The sequence below is a fragment of the Delphinapterus leucas genome, chromosome 14 (genome assembly GCF_059928025.1).
Source record: "Delphinapterus leucas isolate spDelLeu-1000000601 "Yukka" chromosome 14, BTC_Dleu_Yukka2, whole genome shotgun sequence".
NCBI lineage: Eukaryota > Metazoa > Chordata > Mammalia > Artiodactyla > Monodontidae > Delphinapterus > Delphinapterus leucas.
In genome coordinates, this window is record NC_143142.1 from 71,974,597 (window position 1) to 71,999,659 (window position 25,063).

Below are 25,063 nucleotides of genomic sequence, written 5' to 3' on the forward strand. Positions count from 1 at the left end.
ACAGTTGAAATTACTGAGTCTCAGAATAAGAATCCAAGAAAAGTACAAATACCGTATTTAGTTAATGCCTCTTAAATCTCTTTTAATCTACAGTCATTTAGCCTATAGATTTCTTATATTCTGGATTTTGCTGAGTGCTTCCCTGTGGTGTCATTTAACATTTTCCTGTGTATGTTTTGGCTAATACTTTCAACACAACGCTACAGAGTTGCAGTGACAGTGGTCATCCCTGTCTTGTTTCTGACTTCAGTGGGAATGCCTCCAGTACTTCCCCATTAAAATCTTACTGAACACTTTAGGAGTAAATAGATATTGCATTCTGTCAAATGCTTTTTCCCCATATTAGGAAATCATGATTTTTCTCCTCTAGATTGCTGAATTTTGTTTACTAATATTTTATTTAAGATTTGTACACCAATATTCCTAACTGGAACTGGTTGGTAGCTTTCTTTTCTGCTGCAAACTTTGTCAGATTCTGGGATCAATGTCATAACTTACTTCAAAATGAAACTTCAAAATGAAAGTTTTCTCTCTTTTTATACGGTCTTGAGTAGTTGCAGTTAACACAAGACTACCTGATCTTTAGAGATTTGGTAGAATTTCCCTGTGAAGTCATCTTGGTATTTATGTAAGAGCTCTTTTACTATTTTCTCTATTTCCTCAATGGTGATTGGTCTATTTAGGAGTTCTGCTTCTAGTGGAGTTGATTTTGAAACTATTTTTCTGGAAAATTATCCATTTCACCTACTAAACAAAAACTGTTTTTAAAGTTTACCAAGTAATTTAAAAAAAATAAAAAATAAAAAAATAAAGATTACCAAGTATTCTAAGTTATCAGATACATGTTCACCATTCTATCAGTCTTTATTACGAATACTAATACACATACTAATACATGTGTATATAGTTCTGAAAGACTAAAGAAAACTTTACATTTCAAATAATTATCAATATGGTAATAATCCATTAGAATATACCCTTAATTATTCATAGACTAGCCTAAATGCTTCCAAAGCCAAAATATTCTTTTCTATTATATCAAATGTTACATTGCATTAGATGTTAAATGTATTACTCAGGGTAACATAATGTAGCCAATTCAAAAAGGGAGGCAGGAAGAAAAGGAGCACTACACAGCTAAGTTCTACTACTACAAAATTATTCTGAACTTCTTGAACATTTGCCTTGAAAATGTGACAAAAATCTTTCAAACATTTGTCTACCATCCTACCGAGATGCCTCTTCCAAACTATATGCAGGATCAAGACCCCAGGCTTGAAGACAACATTGCAGTCGTACTTCCTATACCTTAATGATGAAAATAAACTAAATAGGTAAATAATTTAAAATTGCTTTTTAATTTATCATGGGGCACACAAAACAAGTATCATATTTGAACAGTTGCATTAAAGTGCTCTGTTTACAACACTGTCTGGGACAAACTGGCATAATATTGTATACTTGACATAACTGAAAACTGACATATTTGGAAAATATGTAATTGGAAATAAGTATCACTACTTATGCAATCAACTTGCCAATAATGAGGAAAGAATCATGAGAACACAATCAGACAAATCCAGACTGTGGGACACTGTGTAAGACAAATGGTCCAGACCTGCACTGTACAATGAGACAGCCATTAGCCACATGTGTAAATTTAAAACTAATTCAATTAAAAATAGATAAAACTAAAAATTCAGTTCCTCAGTTGCCCCAGTCACATAAAAAATGCCACATGTGCCTAGTGGCTACTACAGTAGACTGGCGTTGTTTTAAACTTTAAAAAAAGGCAGTCATGGGACTTCCCTGGAGGTCCAGTGGTTGGGACTCTGCGCTTCCAATACAGGGGGCTCAGGTTCGATCCCTGGTCAGGGAACTAGGATCCCACATGCCGCATGGCACAGACAAATTAAAAGGCAGTCATGAAAGAAAAAAGGCAGAGAGAAGTTTCTAGACTAAAGAACACTAAAGAGATTGACAACTTAAATGCAATGCATGACCCTTGATTTGATCCAAGATTGGGGAAAAACAGCTATAAAGTATAGTTTGGAGATATATTAAGGAAATCTGAATATAGGCTGTACATTAGGGATAGATATCATATCAATGTTAAATTTCTTATAAGTGATAATGATATCATGGCTATACAAGAGAATGTCCTTGTTCTTAGGAGCTCCATGCTGGAATATTTACAGATGAACCATCTAGATGCCTATAACTTACTCTATAAATGATGCTGCAAAATATAAAAGCAGATAAATACACATCAAGATAGAACAAAAACAGGGAAATATTCACAACTGATGAACACAGGTGAATGACACGCGTGTTTATAACAGTACTCTGTCAACTAGATTTTTTGTTTGCTTGAACAAATTTCACCTTTGGGGGGAGGAGGTGAGTGGAATCCAACATGAGACACACAGGAAGTTAGAAAGTTTTTGGTTAAAGAAAGATCTGTCCTACCTACTACATAAATTAGGGACATTTAATGTTTATTTTGATGAATGTGACATATTTGTAGACCAAAACCTACAGGTCAGAGGTTGGAACACTGAAATACACTAATAAGCCTCAAGATTTAGAACACATGTAAATACAAGTTTGATTCCAGAGTGCCTAGCCTGCAAACTTCTAGAGAGGAAGACTTGATATTGATAGCCTCCTCATGCGATTTGAAGCCATACTAGGTACTCTTACAAAATATGGGATTGTAAAGCAATTATACTCCAATAAAGATATCTTTAAAAAAATAAATTATGGGGGCTTTCCTGGTGGCGCAGCGGTTGAGAGTCCGCCTGCCGATGCAGGGGACATGGGTTCGTGCCCCGGTCTGGGAAGATCCCACATGCCACGGAGCAGCTGGGCCCGTGAGCCATGGCCGCTGGGCCTGTGCGTCCGGAGCCTGTGCTCTGCAGCGGGAGAGGCCACAACAGTGGGAGGCCCGCGTACCGCAAAAAAATAAAAATAAAAATAAATAAATAAATAAATAAATAAATAATGGGACAGGAGGGGTGGGAGGGAGATGCAAGAGGGGGGAGATATGGGGATATATGTATATGTATAGCTGATTCACTTTGTTATAAAGCAGAAACTAACATACCATTGTAAAGCAATTATACTCTAGTAAAGGTGTTAAAAAATAAAATAAAATAAATAAAATTTTAAAAATAATAAGTAAATTAAAAAGAAAATAGGGGAGAGAAAAAATAGAATGTTTAAAGCCTTCCCAACTTCTAAAGAGATACTTGGGGCAGGGACTTATTTTTTTCTTTCTGGCTGCGTTGGGTCTTTGTTGTGGCATGTGGGAGCTTTTTTGTTGTTGTGGCGCATGGGCTTCTCTCTAGTTGTGGTGTGAGGGCTCCAGAGCACGCAGCCTCTCTGGTTGAGGCACACGGGCTCAGTAGTTGTGGCGCTCGGGCTTAGCTGCTCTGCAGCATGTGGGGTCTCAGTTCCCAACCAGATACCGAGCCCGCGTCCCCTGCATTGGAAAGTGGATTCTTTACCACTGGACGACCAGGGAAGTCCCAGGGTGGGGAATTTATAGCACTAAATGCCTATATTAGGCAAGAAGAAAGGTCTCAAATTCGACCTTAAGAAACTAGAAAGAGAAGAGCAAATTAAACCCAAAGTAAACAGAGAAAAGAAAATAATAAACATCAAAGCAATGAAATGAAAAACAGAAAAATGATAGAGAAACTCAATGATATCAAAAGCTGGTTCTCTGACAAGATCAGTGAGTTAAGAAACATCTAGCCAGAGTGGTCAAGACAAAAAAATCCCAATATTAGGAGAGGTGACAGTACTACAGTTTCTTTAGATATTAAAAAAATGAGAGAATATTGTGAACAATTTTTTGCACATAAGTTCAACAACACAAATGAAATGGACAAATTCCTTGAAAGACACAAACTGCCAAAGCTCACTCAAGAAGAAATAGATAACTGGATTAATTGTTTACCTATTTTTAAAAATTAAATTTGTAGTTGTAAGTCTTCCCACAGGGCTTCTCTGGTGGCGCAGTGGTTGAGGGTCCTCCTGCTGATGCAGGGGATGCATGTTCGTGCCCCGGTCCGGGAGGATCCCACATGCCGCGGAGCAGCTGGGCCCGTGAGCCATGGCCGCTGAGCCTGCGCGTCCAGAGCCTGTGCTCCACGACGGGAGAGGCCACAACAGTGAGAGGCCCGCGTACCGCAAAAAAAAAAAAAAAATCTTCCCACAAAGAAAACTCCAGGAACAGCTGGCTTTACTATTAAATTCTAACAAATATTATAGGAAGAAATAGTACCCATTCTACACAAACTCTTCCAGAAAATTGAAGAGGAGAGAATATTTACTAATTTAATGACACCAGCATTACCCTGACACCAAAACATACAAGAAAGGAAACTACAGACCAATGTCCCTCATATATATAGAGGCAAATATTTTAAACAAAATTTTAGCAAACTAATTCACAATATATTAAAAGGATAATGCATCATAGTCAAGAGTGGCTAGAGTATGCTAGGTTATGGTAGGTTGGTTTAACAGGCAGAAGTCACTCAATGTAATTCACCATGTTAAGAAACAAAATGTTGAAACATGATCATCTCAATGGACACAGAAAAAAATATTTGTAAGAATCTAATATCCATTTCTGATTTTAAAAAATTCTCAACAAATTAGGAATAGAAAACAATTTCTTCAATCTGATAAAAGGCATATATGAGAAACTTCCAGCTAACATACTTAATAGTGAAGGACTGCATGCTTTCCCCCTAAGATGAGGAACGAGTCAAGGATGTCTGCTTTCAATACTTCTGTGGAATAAGTCACTATAGTAAGATAAGAGAAATAAATAAAAGACAACAGGATTGGAAAAACAAAATTTTTTCGAACTTCAATAAACATATTAAAAACTCAAAGTCATGATGTTTACAAAAACACTGTATTACTTCCGATTTTTGATTCTTAACCTTTTGAGTATCATACCCTACATCTTTTGTAATATCTCAAACCTCCCTAAGAGAGATATTTCTTTCTTTCACTCTGGCTCCAGTCAAATCAGGAGTTTCAAAACTATAGGATGTGTGAAATCAATAATTATATAGCCTTTTAGCATTTAAACGTAATGAGAGAAAGTCTTTATTCTAGAAACCTAAAATTTTATTTTAAAATTGTCAATACATTTTTGTAATACTTATATTTAAATCTACTTTAAGATACAGGTTTTCATTCAGTTTCCATTTGTGTTGTGAAAACAATGCCGTTCTTGGGAACACATTACCAGTTTTAAATATTTAATGACCCTATAAGACCTATAGTTCAAAACTTTTAAAGTCTTCATTGACACCTGATGGAAAAAAATGAAAATGTTTTTAACAGCTTTTTACTTTGTATTCATAACATCTGGATGAAATTAAATGTCTTATTTCCTAAAACTTCATTTTTCCCTGTTTATTTCCTACCCAAAGCCAAAACCCTGATATCACACTTAGCTGATGTAAAGAAGTATCACTGCAGCTAAGCAGCCAAGACTGTTGTGCCCATAAGACTTTTTCATGCAAAAACCCTAACTAATAAAGGAAAAAAATACAAAGACGTAAACACAACTGTTTACAAGTCAAATGATTTCCAAAATTTTCCAAAAGGCGTCATAACCCTGACTTACACATGTTCATACTTTCTAACTGAATATTACCATTTCAAATTATCATATAACAGTTCTATTTTAAATAAATATTAATTATTAAGTCCTTAACTTAAAGTAATTAATGCCACTACCACATGTTAAAGACACTTTCTGAAGACACAACTCCCCCTCCACCCATAAACACAAAAAGAATCTCTCATATATACCTGACTACAGGTTCTCCTTATTCAACATGAATTTAAGGGCCTTACATAATGACTGGTAGCTCTATGGCAGGCCTGTTTTAATGTACTTGGTGGACTTCCCTGGTGGTCCAATAGTTAAGAATCCTCCTTCCAATGCAGGTGACACAAGTTTGATCCCTGGTCAGGGAACTAAGATCCCACATGCCGTGGGGCAACTAAGCCCGCGCACCACAACTACTGAGCCCGCAAGCTCTAGAGCCCGTGCACCACAACTAGAGAATTCATGTGCTGCAACTACTGAGCCTGCACACTCTGAAGCCTGCACACCACAGCTAGAGCCCACATGCTGTAACTTCTGAGCCCACACGTTCTAGAGCCCACGTGCCACAACTAGAGAGAAGCCCTCACACCACAACGAAGAGGCCGTGTACTGCGACGAAAGATTCCGCATGCCGCAACTAAGACCTGACTCAGCCAAATAAATAAATAAATTAAAAAATTTTTAAATGTACTTGGTACACATGCTTTCATATACTAGCTTTAACTTGAGGTAACACTTTTTTTTAAAAAAAAATTCATTTTTAATCTGCCAACACAATGACTTTATAACAAGCAAAATTTAAAAATATATATACAAATATTATTTTGGTAGGCAGGTTTTACCAATTTGCATAAACAAGTCAGCTACCATGAAGTGCTACTTCTGAATTTTACTTCCTTCCTGAATAGCTCTCATATGATAGACACAAATTATGACTATTCATATTATATAGTTTTCAAAAACTTTGACATTCTTAAGTCTTCAAGTTATTATTTAGAATAATAACTCTTAAAACTGTGAAAAACATATCCAATACTAAAGTCACATTTGGTTTTAAAACAAAATCAATAACTAGGGTTTTTAAATACATATATCTAAAAAGAGGGAGAAAACTTTAGAAACCAGCAGAAAAGGGAGTTCAGTATGTAATGGTCATACACTAAAATTTACATGCCATTTTACACAACTGTCAAAAAGTGAAAAATTTTTCCAATGAAAAGTTTTTCACTTTGGGAGGGAAAAAAAGTAAAAAACAAACGTATAAAAATGGCTATTGGGACTTCCCTGGTGGCACAGTGGTTGAGAGTCCACCTGCAGATGAAGGGGACATGGGTTTGTGCCCCGGTCCAGGAGGATCCCACATGCCGCGGAGCGGCTGGGCCCGTGAGCCACCGCCGCTGGGCCTGCGCGTCCGGAGCCTGTGCTCCGCAGTGGGAGAGGCCACAACGGTGAGAGGCCTGCGTACCACAAAAAATAAATAAATAAATAAAAATAAAAAATAGTTTATGATGGGGGCTTAAGGTTATAATACACACAACAAGACAAAATCAAATAGTCAGCTATTACATTTACTTTTAAAGTTCTTAACTGAAAGTATTCTTAACTAGTAAAAGACAAAACATGAAAAGAGTGAACTTCACTTCAACCAAATAATGACAAATGCAAGACACATCATGATTTCACTTTTAATTCTACATACATAGCCTTTTGGAATATCTGTGTCCTCGTTGCTTCCAGGGTCGTTTTCCAAGTGCTGCTTGATCTTTTCCTCTAGTCCCACAGCATCTGCTCCTTGATATTGATCAATTCTCACTTTGTTTCGAAAAAATAGAAATGTAGGTGTTGCTGATATATTGTTGGTGGCAGCTGTTCCCTAGAATTGTCAAGTTAGATAGCATTATGAATAAAAACTAATCTTAAACCACTCTGAATATTCACTCTACATCTCTATGGAAGTTAAATATCACAAGCATGAACTAAAAACATGTAAAATAACTTACTCCTAATTGTTACTTAAGAAAAAACAGGCCTATTCTTAAGGGGCACAACTATATTACCCTTATGTCCGCAACAAAGAATAGCCCTGCATTTTTGTTTTAGTGTTAAGTGCTTCATCCAATAGAACAATTGGCTTCTAACACAGAAATTGCACTTTACAACACCAGACAGTTCTCTCATAAGTATAGACTGTTTCTCAAATGGAGAACCCCAGAAGGGTATTGAGATATGTCAACACAAACCACTGCTACTAGGAAAAAGTACACATCTGAAAAAACAGTAGCCCATCTGTCCATGAAAAGGAGGTAACACCCTTTGCACTGCAATCCTCATCTAGTTCTACTCTTTTTTTTTTTTTTTTGCGGTATGCGGGCCTCTCACTGTTGTGGCCTCTCCCGTTGCGGAGCACAGGCTCCGGACGCGCAGGCTCAGCGGCCATGGCTCACGGGCCTAGCCGCTCGGCAGCATGTGGGATCTTCCCGGACCTTCCCGGACCGGGGCACGAACCCGTGTCCGCTGCATCAGCAGGCAGACTCTCAACCACTGCGCCACCAGGGAAGCCCTAGTTCTACTCTTAAAGAAATGACTTCTGGTCTTCCATCAAAAACACCACAACGGGTATCTTTTTAAATTCTGCTCCAACTCCACGAGATCATAAGACTAACTACCGAATGAAAATTAATCAGTCACTGATTCATTAAACTCATTAAACTCTTCATGAGAAGTGTAAAGAAAATACTAAAATAAGTATGTCACCTTGCATATTCAAACACGAGGAAGAGGTACCGCTATATTTTTTTTTTCAAAAAAGCATGAAGTTTACAGAGATGTCTTCTCTAAGCCTCATTAAAAAAAAAATGACCTTTTAGAACAGTGCTGTCCAAAAGAAATATAATACAAGATACAAATGTGAGCTACACATGTAATTTTAAATATTCTAGTATCCACAAGAAAAAAGTAAAGAGAAACAACTGAAATCCATTTTAATAATTTATTTTAGTAAATCCAAATATGCAATTCAACATATAGTCAATGTAAAAAGTTAATGACATACTTTACGTATTTTATTTCATACTAAGCCTTCAAAATCCTATGTGTATTTTACAGCACATCTCACTTTGGACTTGCCACACTTCAAGTACTCAGTACCCAACCACATGTGGTTACTGTACAGGACCACACAGCTCCAGAAGACAGCACTTCCAGATCAGAGACAGTGACTACTTAAAATAAGGCAAAATAAGGCCAGGGCTGCTGTCCAGAAGTATGCGATATAAGTACTAAACAATAAACGTGTAACATAGAGTTTGCACCAAATCCCCAAAATACTTATCTGCAAGCTATGTAACATTCTAAGATTTTTTTCCAACCCAGAAATGTATCAAAGACAAAAGCTTCACTGGAAAAAAAAAAAAGTTACAGAGCTGTTATTTATGTATGTCAAAAGACTACATTTTTAGTGTTGGAAGAAGCCTTCAAAAAATTTTTTTCTCTAACAATTCCTCCATACATCTAGATATGCAAATGCAGAACTGTCACACAGCCATGCTGACTAAGTAACCAGGGCAATCTACCTACAACACTGTGGCTCAATCAATAGTAACCAACATTTTAAACTTCCTGCTGAGTATGCAGCTTTGGAGCTAGGGTTATAACTGATCAATTCAAAACAAACTATATCCAAGAATTCTCTGCCATGGCTTTCTAATCAACCAGTTTGTCTGTAGTATAAGATATAATTTTAGATTTACAAAAAAATAAACAAAGAAATGTAAAACACAGAACTGCCAGGTGACCTATTAAGTTTAACAACATAATATGAGTTTTGTACCAGAAAAATATTATTAGCCAACCCAGAAGCAATTAACATTGGACTACCCTTCTTAACTAATGCAGCCATAACAACATTTGTAATAATTACATTAACATAATATTATCCTACCTTCAAAAAAATAAGTACTTAGTGCATAAAGAGATAAAGGATGAAATTAATGTTGAATTTCAAATCAATTTGTAAATAAAAAGACATTTTTTTAAGGACTCTTTGCCTTACCTGACACTGATGTACATCTACTTCCAAGAATACTGCTTGTGGATACTTATTACTCATAGAACTGAATGCTGGGGCAATCCTTAAACATGGTCCACACCTGTGAGAAAAGTAAGAGATGCTTGGTAAAATAACACCCAAGATTGTACTAATTTATACTCTAAAGATCTTGTCAATTAAAACGCAGAATTAAAAACATTCTGATCAACCTGTCTTTAGACTTTCTTGTCTTTTCCGCTGTACTATTTAGATACACTTGCATCAGTACCACACTGTCTTAATGACTACAGATTTATATTAAGTCTTTAAGTCTAACAGTGTTGTCTTCCAGCTTTCTTCTCACTGAACGAAATTAAAGATCTAAATAAATGGAGGAATATACTATACCTATGAACTGGAAAACTCAACACTGTCAAGATGTCAAGTCTCCTCAATTTGATCTTTAAAGTCAATGTAAAATTCCAAGGTTTGCTTGGAAAAATTAACAAATTTAAATTCTAAAATTTATAGGGAAATAAATATCAAGGATAGCCCAAGCATTTGGGGGTTCAAAGCTGAAGAAATTACATTACTAGATATTAATAACTACCAAAAAGCTTTATAAAATTAAGAGTATAAAGGATAAACAAACTCACCAATTTTAAAAGAAAAGGGTCCAAAAACAGACCCACCCCACACACAGTAACCGAACTTCTGAAAAAGTTGACACAGCAGTACAGTGGGGAAAGGACGGTCTTTTCAGTAAACAGTGCTGAGTCAATATGGATATCCACATGGGGGGGAAAAATAATGAATCTTTACCCCTAACTCACACTGTACACAAAAACCAATTCCAGATGGATTACAGATCTAAATGGGAAAGGTAAAACAACAGTTTTAGGAAAAATAAATACAGAGGATACTTTCAAAACCTTGGAGTAAGCACAGATTTATTTCTTAAAACACAAAAAGCACTAAAGAAAAAAGGGAAGAATTGATATGTTGGGATATACTTGATAAGCTGGAAAATATTAAGGTTAAGACCTTTTGTTCATCAAGATACCACTTAGAGGGTGAAAAGACAAACCACAGACTAGTAAAAAATATCTGTAAAACATATCAAACGTAGGAGTTATACCTCTAATATGTAAAAAAGCCCCTACAAATCAATAAGAAGACTGACATTCAAAAGAAAAAAGGGTACTCTCAAACTGGACAAATGAGGTTATCCAAACAGTCCATAAAGAGAAAAAGACTTCCTCAGTCACTATGGAAACCAGGGAAATGCAAATTTGGAGACACAAGAGGGAGGAGATATGGGGATATATGTATATGTATAACAGATTCACTTTGTTATAAAGCAGAAACTAACACACCATTGTAAAGCAATGATACTCCAATAAAGATGTTAAAAAAATTTTTTTTAATTAAAAAAAAATAAAACTACTCCCACCAAAACAGCTAAAACAATAGAGAAGGAAGTACTGTCAAGAACTTGGAGCAATTGACCTGTTAGTGACAGTGCAAACTGGTATAACCACTTCAGGGGGTAAGAAAAGAAACTGACAGTATCTGCTAATGCAAGATTTATGCCTACTTATGACCATTTCTAGGGTATATAAAACAGAAATGTCTGTATATGTTTGCCTTAGGGCTTTTGAAAAAATATTGGTAGTAGCAATATTTCTAATGGCCAAAAACTGGATACCACCTAAGTTCCTTTCAACAACAGAATAAGTAAACTAACTGTAGTTATTCACATACTGGAACACTATACAACAATGAAAATGAGTGATGTAAAACCTCATGCCAAAATATGGATGAATCTCACAAATAACACTGAGAAGAGAAGTACACTATATGATTCCATTTATGTACAGTTCAAACACAGGCAAAACAAATCAATGGTATTATAAATCAGGACAATGGTTACTTTTGTGAGAGTTAGTGACAGGATAAGGGCATGAGAGAGATTTCAAGAGGCTAGAAATGTTCTAATTGTCCAGAAGCTGATTAAACGTGCATGTATATTCAGTTTGTGTAAACTCTCTAAACTATACATTTATAATTGTATACTGTGTATATCTCAATAAAAGTTTCAAAAAATGAGAAAAACCTTGGCTTTAGCAGATAGGAACACAAGGAAAAGCAAACTCTAAAATACAAGATTTTCAAATTCAAGCTATGATTCTCTCTCCACTCTTAACATTTTAATCAGCATTTTCACCTTTTGCCATCCTTAAGATTCATACCAAAAAGTTAAGAAAGTAACTCTTAATTTCTTAAATATTAAACTTGATGCTTCTGAAAGTAAATTTTTGGATCTAACAATGCTGAAATAGGCCCTGAGACTAAATTTTAAAGGAACAAACATTTACAGTCGACAAAACCTATGTTTAGTTTAGCAAAATACTTCTGGTTATTAATAAGTCTTAAACACTATGGATGGGAGTACAAATTGGTAGAGCCTTTTTGAAGGGCCATTTGGTCATTATCTACCAGTTTTAAATGAACACAACCCAAGATTCAACAATCTCACTTCTAAAAGTCAATCTTATCTTAACACTTACTCAATTTCACAATAATATGTATAAGGACGTTCAATGCAATATTTGAAATAGTAAAAATAATAATCTAAATGGCAATCAATAGAAAATTATTTTTTAAAGTTATAACATATAAAATAAGTTACAAGGATATATTGTACAACACAGGGAATATAGCCAATATTTTATAATAACTATAAATGAAGTGTAGCCTTTAAAAACTGTGCATCACTATACTGTACACTTGTAACTTACATAATACTGTACATCAACTATACTTCAATTAAAAAAAAGTTATGACACACTCACACCAAAGGATAAGGATAATTTACACAGTTTAAAAGAAAACTAAGTCTCACGATAAAATATTTTCTATGACCACGTTAAAAATATGTATTTATATGTTATATATGTACATAAATATATATTGAAAAGTTAGGTGGGTCACACAATAAACAATTACTTCTGTAAAGTGGGACTAGAAAAGGAAGGGAGTTTAGGGGAGACTTTTAAAACTACCTATACTTCTGTATCCTTTGCTTTTATATGATAAACAGGTATTTTCATAAAATATTAAATTGCAAATAGAGAATTGAATGTTAACTGCATTTAAACAGTAGTCATGGATGAAGCACAGGTATCATGCTGTACCACAAAATATACCTGGTATACACACAGTATCAGGTTTTCTCATTCCTGAAAAACCTTCTTTCTGCAAAAGCGTGCCTTCGAAAATAAGACGGCTTATGGAAAAAATAAAAACAAAAATTTAAAAATAAAAATTTAAACCCATGCAACTTTGTAAAAACATTCCTAAGAAAAATAGTAACTAGTATTCAGGAAATACCTGGACAGACAGGCAGGTGGCTCAGACCTAGAGGCTACACCTCAGAGGATATTTAAAATGTACAAAAACAAACGAGTGGAAGTGCCCGCTTACAGGTGCTGTGAGTATCCAGATGGAAGGGGAGCTCTGAGCCCATGGGGCTGCCATCCAGGCAGGGACAGGAGGAAGCAAGCACAACATGAGAATGACCCCCGCTGGGGACCAGGAGCTCAGGTGTAATTTAATTAATTTTGACTTGCTTAAAAGGAACCTGAAAGGGAGCCTGCCTCTGTGGCTGAGGGCTTTTCTCCTTCCTGCTAAAGGTTCTATTTCTATTCCTGCTCTTCACTACCTAAGAAAAATAGAATATGAACCAACCTCACCTCCACACTTACTGACATAATCACTCTACTCATCAATCAAGTATGAGCTACCTGGAGTTAAAGAAACTCTTCTTGAAGCTACAGAGACTGTACTAAAATAATGGCTACCTTGAAAATAAGTGTTCCCTTTCAAAATTTAACCTGATCTAGATCCTTTGTTTAATTTTAGTTAGCCATCATAGGTTGGAACTTTAGTCAAAAATCAAAATAAATCATAGAACACAGAAGCATAGATATATACAGCAGCATACTTTCACATTATAATCACTCAAATGAACTGATTTGTTATTTTAAGTAAGATGTTTTCCTAGCTTACCCCTAGCATTTAAAAGTAAACTTAAAGTTCCATTTTTTGCTGAGATCATGAACAAATTATTTGATTTCTCTGTATAAAATGAGAAGGGACTAGATTCTTTAAGGACCTTTCCTATCTCTAAAATATTTTTCTCCAAGTATGCCTAAATTTCAGGATTGTACTTTTTTCTCTTGCACAGCCCTTGATTTGCAGTCTTTAGACAGTACATAACCTCAGGACCTTTGAACTTGTTGTAAAAGAGACCAGACCATCTAGTCCAGAGGCTTAAATAAGAAAGAAAGAAAGAAAAAAAAAAAGTTCTTTTTCCACCTCTGAACTTCTTTTTGTTGGAAAGCTGATCTGTTAGGTCCAATATGTAAGAAAGACTCTGACTTATGCTTTTTGAGAAAAACCTCAGCAGACAACCCTCTAGCTTTCTGCAAAACGTAAAGAACCAAACCCACAAAACTGAAACTTTAAAACTGACCTAACCTAACACAATCATTCAATAAATGAGAAGTGAAGACCAGAAAAGTTGAACGACTTGATCAAGGTCAGACATTCCAGTTAATGGCAGGACCACAACTAGAACAGTTAACTCCTAAAGCCAATCCAAGATCAGCTTTCTTTGAAAGCACCACGTTAGGTTCTTAGTAAGATTTGTGTCTACAGTTTTTCATAGTCTGCTGAATTAGGTATTATTTATTGATAAAACCTAAATACATAAAGGCTTTATATCAAACTAAAGATGTTAAAAAACCTAGCTGGAACAGAGAAAATGGAAGGAAATTGTTAATAGGCATGTCATTTTCAGTTATGAAATCTATTTTTAACTTTTTAAGTTATAGAAAAGTCACTATGAAAATTCTTCATTCCTGTCTTCTGATACAAGCACCTGGTACCACACAGCTACCATGGAAATATTCTGTAAAAATTACTTTTAAGAAGAACTCTGCAGGATAAACAACAAGGTCCTACTGTACAGCACAGGGAACCATATTCAATACCCTGTGATAAACCATAATGGAAAAGAATATGAAAAAGAATGCATATTTATGTATAACTGAATCACTTTGCTGTAGAGTGGAAATTAACACAACACTGTAAATCAACTATACTTCAATAAAATAAATTAAAACAAAAAAATGTGTGTTTACTGTCATAATATAAATAGATTTTATTTCAAGAACTTGCTATTCTTTCCTATTCGCTAAAGTAGTCAGTGCTCCACCTTGAGCAGTAATATGTGTAAACACATTCAGCTGGTGTGGGTGTGGAAAATGTATGTGCTTTCTGAAGGCGTATTTTAAAAGTTTATTTTTCTGCGGGGCATAACTTTAAAACAGGTTATTTCTAGATGTCTTATATTTACTAATGGACAGGCATAACCATAACTGGTCCTATTAGTAACACAAAATAGCTAACGTTCATTAAGCATTTATTATATGTTAGGTAACTTATAAAACGTTTAAATTCATTTAAGCTTTACCATTCCTCATTTCAAAGACAAGAACAATGAAGTACAGGGCTGAAATTTGATCACAAAACCCAACTCTTAACTGCTATTTCAAAACCCCCAAAACAGTGGCCTACACTGTGCTTTTTTTTTTTTTTTGGTTATTTCTAAATTAACTGCCAAGATTAAGACTATTTATATGCTCTTGAAAGGAATCCAGACAGGTTACATACTATATGATACCATTGTTATAAAGTTCAAATACAGACGAAATTAGTCTACAGTGTTAAAGTTCGAGAGTGATGAGAAGGAGCCTGCAGGAGGTTGCCGGGGGTGGGGATGTGACTGTGCTACGCAGCTATTCCTGACCTGTGTATTGGTTAAACGGGTGTGATCACCGCGAAAATTTATCAGACTCTACACTTAAATGATTTGTATACATTTTTGCATGCCTGCTATACTTTTTTTAAATAAAAATATTTTTTTACATTCTCTACATGTTCTCTAGGGCCTCACCATTCGCTAGTTATCTTACAGCCACCCACCTCACTCCCTAATATAATCTGCCCAGTCCTTATGAACTGTTGGGCCTCCTAACTCTGTATTATGGTAAAGTACCTTCAGTCCACAGCAATTTTACAATATATAATTAATACTATTATACAATGTATTATTGGGACAAACTATCATAATCGTTAGATTTCACCATCCTAACGTACACTGACATTCTAACTGGATGGTAACAATAACACCTAACCAACTACAAAGTAAGATCTGCTTTAAGAAAACTGAGAGAACCTACTGTATAGCACAAGGAACTCTACTCAATGCTCTGTGGTGACCTAAATGGGAAGGAAATCCAAAAAAAGAGGGGATATATGTATACCTATAGCTGATTCACTTTGCTGTACAGTAGAAACTAACACAACATTGTAAAGAACTATACTCCAATAAAAGTTTTAAGAAACCCAAAACTGAATATATGGTAAACATATCTACAAAAGTAGTACACTCATGAATTCAAGATAAAAGTCACTCATTGCTGAGTTTCACAGGAAAGAAAATGCATATCCTTTTAAATTTGGCATTTACCCATCAGTGATAACAAAACTAGCACTGTTTATGACCACTTAAGTGTATCCGGGTATATTTAAGAAGTAATAGTTTGGAGATACCAGTTACAAAAATATGTTACCACAGTATATAATGCACATATATAATTTCATTCTCTAAACGATATGGTTAGTCTACATGCTATTATTCCCACTTTACAGGTAGGGAAATGAATATCAGAGTGTGAACTGAACTGACTTCCATCAAAGGATTTTGCAGGCAAAGCTTATTCAAGGCAACATTTACTAAAAAATGTCAGGCTCCATGCAATACAGAGGTGAACTTGCATGTCCCTTCTGCTTAGGCTGGGAAGAACAGGACAGCACTTCACAACCCAAAGAGTACATTCAACACTGGGACCTTAAACAAGTCATTTAATCTCCTTCTGACTCAACTTCCTCATTTGTAAATTGGAGATAATTTTAAACATTATTTTGAGGACTGCAGAAGTCAATAAGTGCTCCAATAAGTCCCTTACACAGACCAAATTTGATGTAAGTGACAACTATTTTAATTGCTTAAAAAAATACTAGAGAAGGGTGCCATTCAATGGGTGAAAGACAGTTTTTTCAACAAATGGTGCTGGGAAAACTGGATATCCACATGCAAAAAAATGAAGTTGGACCTTTACTTAACACCATATATAAAAATTAACTCAAAATAGATCGAAGACCTAACTTAAGAGTAAAAACTATAAAATTCTTTGATGAAAACATAGGGAGGAATCTCCATGACACTGGATTTGTCAATGATTTCCAGAATATGACACCAAAAGCACAAGAAACAACAAAAGAAAAAACCATAGATAAATTGGACTTCAGCAAAATTTTTAAACTTCTGTGCATCAAAGGACACCATCAAGAAACTGAAAAGGCAACCAATGGGAGAAAATATTTGCAAATGATATATCAGAAAAAGGATTAAGACCCAAAATATATAAAGAACTCCTACAACTCCACAACAAAAAAACAAACAATCCAATTCAAAATGGGCAAAGGACTTGAACAGACATTTCTCCAAAGGCAAATGACCAACGAGCATGAGAAAAAATGCTCAAAATTACCAGTCATCAAGGAAATGCAAATCAAAACCACCAGATACCACTTCACACTCATCTAGGATGGCCACTAAAATATAAAAGAAGTTGGTATGTAGAGAAATGGGAACTCTCCTGCATTGCTGGTGGAAAGGCAAACTTGTGCAGCCACCGTGGGCAAATAGTTTGCTGGTTTCTCAATATATAGTTTGCTGGTTTCTTATATACAGAATTACCATATAATCTAGCAATTCCACTCACAGACATACACCCAAAAGAACTGAAAGCAGGGACTCACAGAGATCCTTGCACACCAATGTTCAGAGCAGTATTATTTACACTAGTCAAAAGATGGAAACAACCCAAATGTCCATCAAAATATGCGGTATATACATACAACAGAATGTTGTATGTATATGTACATATACATATGTATATGTACATATACATATACAACAGGATATTACTCTGCTTTAAAAAGGAAGGAAAATCTGACACATGCTAGAACATGGATGAATCTTAAAAACACTATGCTAAAATAAGCCATAAACAAAAGGACAAATATTATATAATTCCACTTAAATGAGTTATCAAGAATAGGCAAATTCATGGAGACAGAAACTAGAAGAGAGGTTACCAGGGGCTGGGGGCAGTGGAGAGAAGGTATGGGAATTACTGTTTAATGCGTGCACAGTTTCTGTTTGAGATAATGAAAAGATTCTAGGATATGGATGGGGTAATGACAGTACAACATTGTGAATGTACTAGAACTTCCCCGGCGGTCCAGCGGTTACGACTCCACGCTTCCAATACAAGGGGTGCGGGTTTGATCCCTGGTTGGGGAACTAAGATCCCACATGCCACGCAGCGCGGCCAAAAAGATTAAAAAATATGTGTATGTGTGTGTGTATGTGTGTGTGTGTGTGTGTGTGTATAGTGATTGTACTTAATGTCACTGAACTGTATATTTTAAAATGGCAAATTTATGTTACATGTATTTCACTACAATTAAAAAAACAACTGAAATACTGGAGAGCCACTGAAGATTCTTAAACAGAAGAATGACAATCTGTATAGTGTTTTAGTAAAAATAATAGGATGGACAAAGCACGGCAGGTGAGAATAAGGAATAAGGCTTCAAGTAGGGATGGAAAGGAAATGGAGAAACAGGTGGTTGAGAAAACTATGTTCTTGGCCTAAAGTGGGATGACAGTAACTTTTCTCACTTCATATAAATCATGTATTACTCTTCATCTCTCCCCCTGCTATGGTCAAGGGGAAAAGAGAGTATATCATTGAGGCACAAAAGTATAAACACTCCCACTAACTAGAATTAGAAAAGTGAACTAAAAATGAGGTTCGTTGTTAAAATCATCTCTTCCTTTTTCCAACTTCCACCTAGGACTTAACAAATGTATATAGGTATTCCCTCATATTAAGAATGGTCATGATAAAATCAACAAAACTGGGAAGACGAACCTTAAAATCTAATGTATCCCCCCCTTTCCAATTCTGTATGAGAGAGATTGGTCCCAAGGTAAGTCCTAACTTGTTTTCATCTCTACCTACATCCCTCCATCCCCAAACCTAATCTAATCCTAATGCCACCATCTGTATATTTAACATTTATAGAATCACGTTCGATAGGTTTGAATCACTTTTTGCTCTAAGACTCAAAACACTGCCTTATGTCTATACAGTTACCTGGACAACAAAATGTGTTGCATAAACAGTGGTATTTGTAGTAGACTTCTCCAAGTTAGTGTAAGTGTAAATAACACCAGGGGGTCAAGGTAGATCAAGAGGAGACTTCTAATCCTTCCCACTGGACACTGACATACACAAGGGGAGGTAAGCAAATACACAAGCTCGCTGAAATCTTGGTTCTGAATGTCTATTTCCAGCACATCACTCTCATACAGGGACCCAACATGGAAGATCCGCCAGCTCTGCGACCTATGAATTATGTTGAGATTTACCAAAGCCAGATAACATCTTTCAAGTGCCCTGTCCTCTTAAATCATCAAGTCAAAAATGGAGTCTACTTGGTCAAAGCCAGATATCTGGACACCTGTCTACGTGTACTGTATATATATACCTACTATAATTTCCGTGATCAGATGCAACTTACACAAAGTGGCCTAACTTACAAACTTACAAATCAAAGAAGTAACAGAAACGTTAAGAAAATTAAAAAGCATCCTGACCCAACATTAACTTAATTTAAAATGCATTAGCTTTAGTTCTAAGCATTCCGCGGATTAGTTGGGTAGCTGAATCTTCCTACAGTTTTCCACATATGCAGGTGGTGAAGAGAATCAAACCGTTTGGGTAAATTAAATTCTGCAAGTTTCTAAGATGCAAGTGACAGCTGCATCCCGGGAAAGAAGGGGACAGGCGCAAGCAGGGGTGGCTGTGGGAGACTCCCACAGACAAGAAAGGAAAGAGCCGGGTCACCCCCAAGAGCAGACCCCTTCCGAGGACTCAGAAACAGCAGGCGGGGATCTCGCGGGCTGGGGAATGCGGTCGGCCAGGCCTCCGAGCCTGCCAGAGACGCCCCGGTGCACAAACGGGGGTTCACACCCAGGAACTGAGGCCTAACCGGGCAGTGGCCTTGGGCTGCGCCCAGCGCCGGACATTCCGCAGCAGAACACGACCACAAGGCAGGCGGGATCGGGAAACAGAGAAAGAAAAGCACAGACAGCCGGGACTCACTGGGCTCGGGCCCGGACTCACCCTCGCATGGTGAACTTGACCACAGCGAGTCTGGAGCCCGCGCCGCTCAGCTCCGGCTGGAAATCCGGGTCACTCCCAACCGGCTTCACACCCACCATTCTCAGAAGTCCGGCAGGGCCGCCGCGAAGCCACAGGCTTCAAAACTGAAGAAGACCCGGGAGAGGAAGGAGGGAGGCTCAGGAAGGCCGAGGCCTGGGCAGAGGAAGTAGCGACCGCGGAGTCTTCTCCCGGGGCTCTCAATGCCGAGTCACGCCAGGGAGCGGAGCGGCCGTGGGGGCGGGGATAGGAGCGGGGGTAAAAGGCAGAAGCGAGGAAAGGAAAGGCGTGCGGCACCCGGCAGCCACCGCGCAGCCGGGCCGCCGGCCCTTACGCACCTTGACGTCATTTCCGCGCCGTCCGTTTGCTCCCACTGTCCAATCCTAAAGCGCAACCCGTGGCCCCACCCCCGACTGAGGAGCCCCTCATTGGCTGGAGCGGCGCAGGCGCAGAAGCGGAGCGGTCACAGGCACAGGCGCAGGCGCAGATTGCACTTAAGTGCGTGTATTCCTCCGCGGTTCGGAGACCAGGGTGTTTCACCGAGGAGTTTCCCTGTGGGAAAGTGAGAAAAGAACCGTTTTTTCTCCGGGGTTCTTGGCTGTTGCCTAAGGTATTAAGTTCCCTGCTGGAAATGCTTTGAGTATAGTCCTGTCTCATATTCGGGACAAGTCGCCACACTAGACAAAGTAGACTTTAGGAACATTTATTGAGGGATCTCATTACACTTGGGCGCTCTCTGGGTACTCATGCGGCAAATACTAATGTTATTCACCTTTCACTTGTGCCTAAAAACATGAAAACACCGTCTCTCCTTTAGGAACTCACAGTCTGGTGATAGACGCAAACAATAGTTACAGTAACAAAGAAGTTTGCAAAGGAAACGGTGGAAACAAATGAGATAGGATGGGGCAGGATAAATTTGCTAGGCGATGTGACCCCTGAATCGAATCTTGATAAGGAAAAAAGAAGGGCATAGCCGGATGGTAAGAGATGATAGGGTACTCCAGGCCGAGAAAGCAGCAATGCAAATGCAATGCATGGGTTGAGAGGGATGGGGATGATGATGATGATAATAATAATAATAGTTAACAAATTATGTGCCAGGCAACATCCAAGCTCTTTATGTGTATTAGCTCATTTAATCCTCACAACAGCCCTAATTTTCCAAAGTTCACACACCTAAGGCAAAGTCAAGCCGGTGTTCAAGTTAAGGCGGTCTAGTGTTCATTTAAATATTAGGCTAGGAGACAAATCAAATGATTTACCTTTGTTTTTAGCTGGGGTGATGAAATTGAAGAGGAAGGTGAAGGTCAGATGATAACTAGGAAAGGAATTTGTATTTTAACATGAAGACAATGGAGTGGTCACTGCAGGACAATTTTGTGGTTACAAGTGTCTTTAGAAAAAGCACGGGAGGGCTTCCCTGGTGGCGCAGTGGTTGAGAGTCCGCCTGCCGATGCAGGGGACACGGGAAGATCCCACATGCCGCGGAGCGGCTAGGCCTGTGAGCCATGGCCAATGAGCCTGCGCGTCCGGAGCCTGTGGTCCGCGATGGGAGAAGCCACAACAGTGAGAGGCCCGCGTACCGCAAAGAAAAAAAAAAAAAAAAAAAGCGCGGGAGGTAGCAGTGAGGACGAAAAGCAGTGGAACTCCACTTTAGGAGTTTACTGTACTCCAGGAACTGACTTACAGGAGCAGCTGCAGTCAAATGATATACTTGAGAAACAATTAGAAGATAAAAACCACAGGGTTGAGTGAGCAGGCCGACCAATTTGGTGAGATGACAAAGGAAGGAGTGTAGGATAATGCAAATATTTCAACCTTCTGGCTCTTTTTACTGATATGAGATGCCAGAAGGACATCCAGGTGAGGTGTACGTTAGGTAGTAGGAAGGATGAGTCTGAAAGTAAAGAAAAGAGTAGGCGAAAGCTGCAGAGTTGAGAGTCATCAGTTTGGGTGGTAATTGAAGCCCAAAAAATGTGAAAAGAGAAGCCTAAGTGTGCTGCAGAAACATAATTATTCCTAACTGAACACAGCCAGAGCCTTCGTAACTCTGTCCCTTTCTCATGTGATACCAGAACAGTGTAATGGCTTTAGACTCAAAGAGACAAAAGGTTCAATAATAAATCTCTGCTACTTATTATTTTGTGGCCGTGGACAAGCCACTAACCTCTCTGAACTTCACTTTCTTGTCCATGAGAATTGGATTAATAATACCTACTTTCTAGGATTGTGAAGGTTAAAAGTAATAGTAGATGAGGTACATAAAGAACTAGAATATAAGGTGCTCAATAAAAGATATTTATAAATAGTGGTGTGTTAGGGCTGCCATAACAAAATGCCACAGATGGGGTGACTTTAACAGAAATTTGTTTTGCAGCTCTGAAGACTGGAAATCCAAGATCAAGGTGTCAGCAGGGTTGGTTTCTCCTGAGGCCTCTCTTCTTGGCTTGTAGATAACCACCTTCTCACTGTGTCCTCATGCACACACACAAGCATGTACACTCCTGATGTCCCTCTTCTTATAAGGACACCAGGTCTATTGGATTGGGGCCCACCCTCATGACCTCATTTAACCTTATTACCTCCTTAAAGGTCTTGTCTCCAAATATGAAGGCTGGGAGTAAGAATCACTCCTGCCTGTTAGTAGAACTCCTAGCCTACTGAGGCTGTCCTTGGAGAAACACACTGCTGTAAGAGATCCTCACACAATCCGGAGATGCAGGCCAGGTGACAGTTGTTGTCCCTATTCTACTGATGACAAGACTGACTTTCAGAGAAGTATGTAAGTATTCCATTATACAATTATGCACTGCTTAGCCCTGTCAAGGTTATGCTCAACATTATACAGAAACAGACTTTATATACGTAAATGGAAACATTTAGCAGATGTTATTACAAGGTGATGCTCTTAGGGGTGATTTTTTTCTCATCAATATTTTCTAAATTTCTTCACTAATTATAAATAGTATATGTAATAATAAAAAAAGAAAAAGGGCACATCTAGAAAAAAAATCCTACACGAGAATTCTACAAAGGTCCAACTTTCTTCCTTGCCCTATTAGTAATAACTAAAACAAAAATAATATTCACAGTTAATCGGTCTCCCTGTGTCATTTAACTAATGCTTAATTTCATTAAGTAAAAGAAGATTTTAGTGGATGGAATTTTCCCAAAAGATGTTACTATTTTTCTTCTAAATTTGTATATGCCACCCTGAAAATCTGGAATTACCATGAAAAAGAAAAACAAAAAACCCAAATTACAAACCCTAAAACCTCTGCAAGAGTGACTTGTGATTATCCTTATCTCTCCATTCCCGAGATTAACATATTCAGAAATGTCAAATATGCTGCACATAAACTCCTCCTACCCCTTCCCTGACTTGGCCATGGCATACACCACTATTAGAGCCTACGGTTTCCCAGTCTTTGCCTCAGAATTGCGTTTGGCCCCCATTACCAGAGTCAGCCCTCAAGATAAAAACGATTTGCCATCCCACTCCTTATTATGACTGTCATACCCTGAAATTCGTAGTTCTCAAACTGCAGTGAATTCATTAACATGTGGGTTCCCAGTTTCACAGCCAGAGATTCTGATTCAGTAGAGCTGGAGCATGGCCCAGGAATCTAAATTTTAACAAGCACCCAGGGTAGCTGATGCAAGGGGTCCATATTCTGTGAAACATTATTTGATGATGACTTGTCTACTATTATATAACATTTACCATTCACTTAATATATACAAGGTACTGTGATGATGCTTTTTTTTAAACATATTTGTTGGAATATAATTGCTTTCCAATGGTGTGTGAGAATGCTTTGAAACACCACTCCTCCAGGGACATCACAAGGGAGACAAGACATTTCTACAAAAGCTAAAAAGGTAGTAAGTGCCATAGCAGAAATATAGATAATGTATCATAGTAGTTCAGAAAAAGTAGAGAAAATTTTCAGCTGGAATGAGTATATAATAAGGTGCTCTACTAGTCAGACCTAGAAAAACACAGGAAGGAAATGCATGAACTTCTTCTTCACTTCACAGAAATGACTCCTGACTTTCCTCTTAACTCATCAATAATACAATTTGCTTCCGACTCACTTGTTCTTACCAAGTTCTGCCAGTCAGTAGAGAAAGTCTTTCTGTCATGACTTGTAGCTGCCATGGGTTCACTTTAACTGATTTTACAAATACATATGTTAAAGATATGTCATACGTGGCTTTATCTCTCCCATAGTCCTTTGCACATAGTAGATACAAAATAAGTATTGGTCAAATGAATGAATGATTAGGAAGCATAATGAGTATGAATCTCAGTCCACAAAAATCAGCTGTACAAAAAATATTACTTTGTGTTGTATAACTCAATTTCATTTTGACTCTTAATTCCCGCTCTCTCACCACATCCAACTAGAACAAAAACTTAACATTCTCTACTCCTCTGCCTACATCAGAAATTGTACCAAATTTCTGGGTTTCGGTTGGGAGTGGGGCTTTGGAGTGCAGCTCTCTAAAATCACTCTCTCTGTCTGCTTACTCTCTTCGGGTCGAGCCCTCCCTGCGTCATGTGACCACTTCAGCAAGCGGGACATTTGGCTGAGGCTGCCTATGGACCCAACTGCCTGGATACACCAAGGTTAAGGTCTGGGTTAGGGAACGGGTACGGTTTAGGGTACAGGTTAGGGTACAACAACGGTTTAGGGTTAGCGTACGTGTTAGGGTATGGATTAGTGTAAGAGTACGGGTTAGGTTTAGGGTACGGGTTAGGGTAAGGCTTCAGGTAAGGGTTAGGGTTAGGGTTAGGGTTAGGGAACGGGTACGGTTTAGGGTACACGTTAGGGTACGACAATGGTTTAGGGTTAGTGTACATGTTAGGGTACGGGTTAGTGTTAGTGTATGGGTTAGGATTAGGGTACGGGTTAGGGTAAGGCTTCGGGTAAGCGTTAGGGTTAGGGTTAGCGTTAG

The 25,063-nt window shown here is 37.7% G+C and overlaps 1 protein-coding gene across 5 annotated transcripts in view; it reads right to left on the reverse strand.

Moving 5' to 3' along the window:
* TXNL1 (thioredoxin like 1) overlaps window positions 1-20,431 on the reverse strand; it is a 51,946-nt gene extending 31,515 nt beyond the window's left edge. The window contains exons 1-4 of one of the 5 annotated variants that reach the window (XM_089895229.1): window positions 20,158-20,429; window positions 10,328-10,541; window positions 9,696-9,792; window positions 7,344-7,517 (exon numbers count right to left, since the gene is read on the reverse strand). In XM_089895229.1, the coding sequence (XP_089751355.1) occupies window positions 7,344-7,517; window positions 9,696-9,752 (231 nt within the window). In that variant the 5' untranslated portion in view covers window positions 9,753-9,792; window positions 10,328-10,541; window positions 20,158-20,429. Of the gene's footprint in view, window positions 1-7,343; window positions 7,518-9,695; window positions 9,793-10,327; window positions 10,542-20,062 lie in introns of all 5 variants that reach the window. The other 4 variants (XM_089895228.1, XM_089895227.1, XM_089895226.1 and 1 more) reach the window with 4 other exon arrangements.
* Between the last annotated feature and the right edge of the window lie 4,632 nt (window positions 20,432-25,063).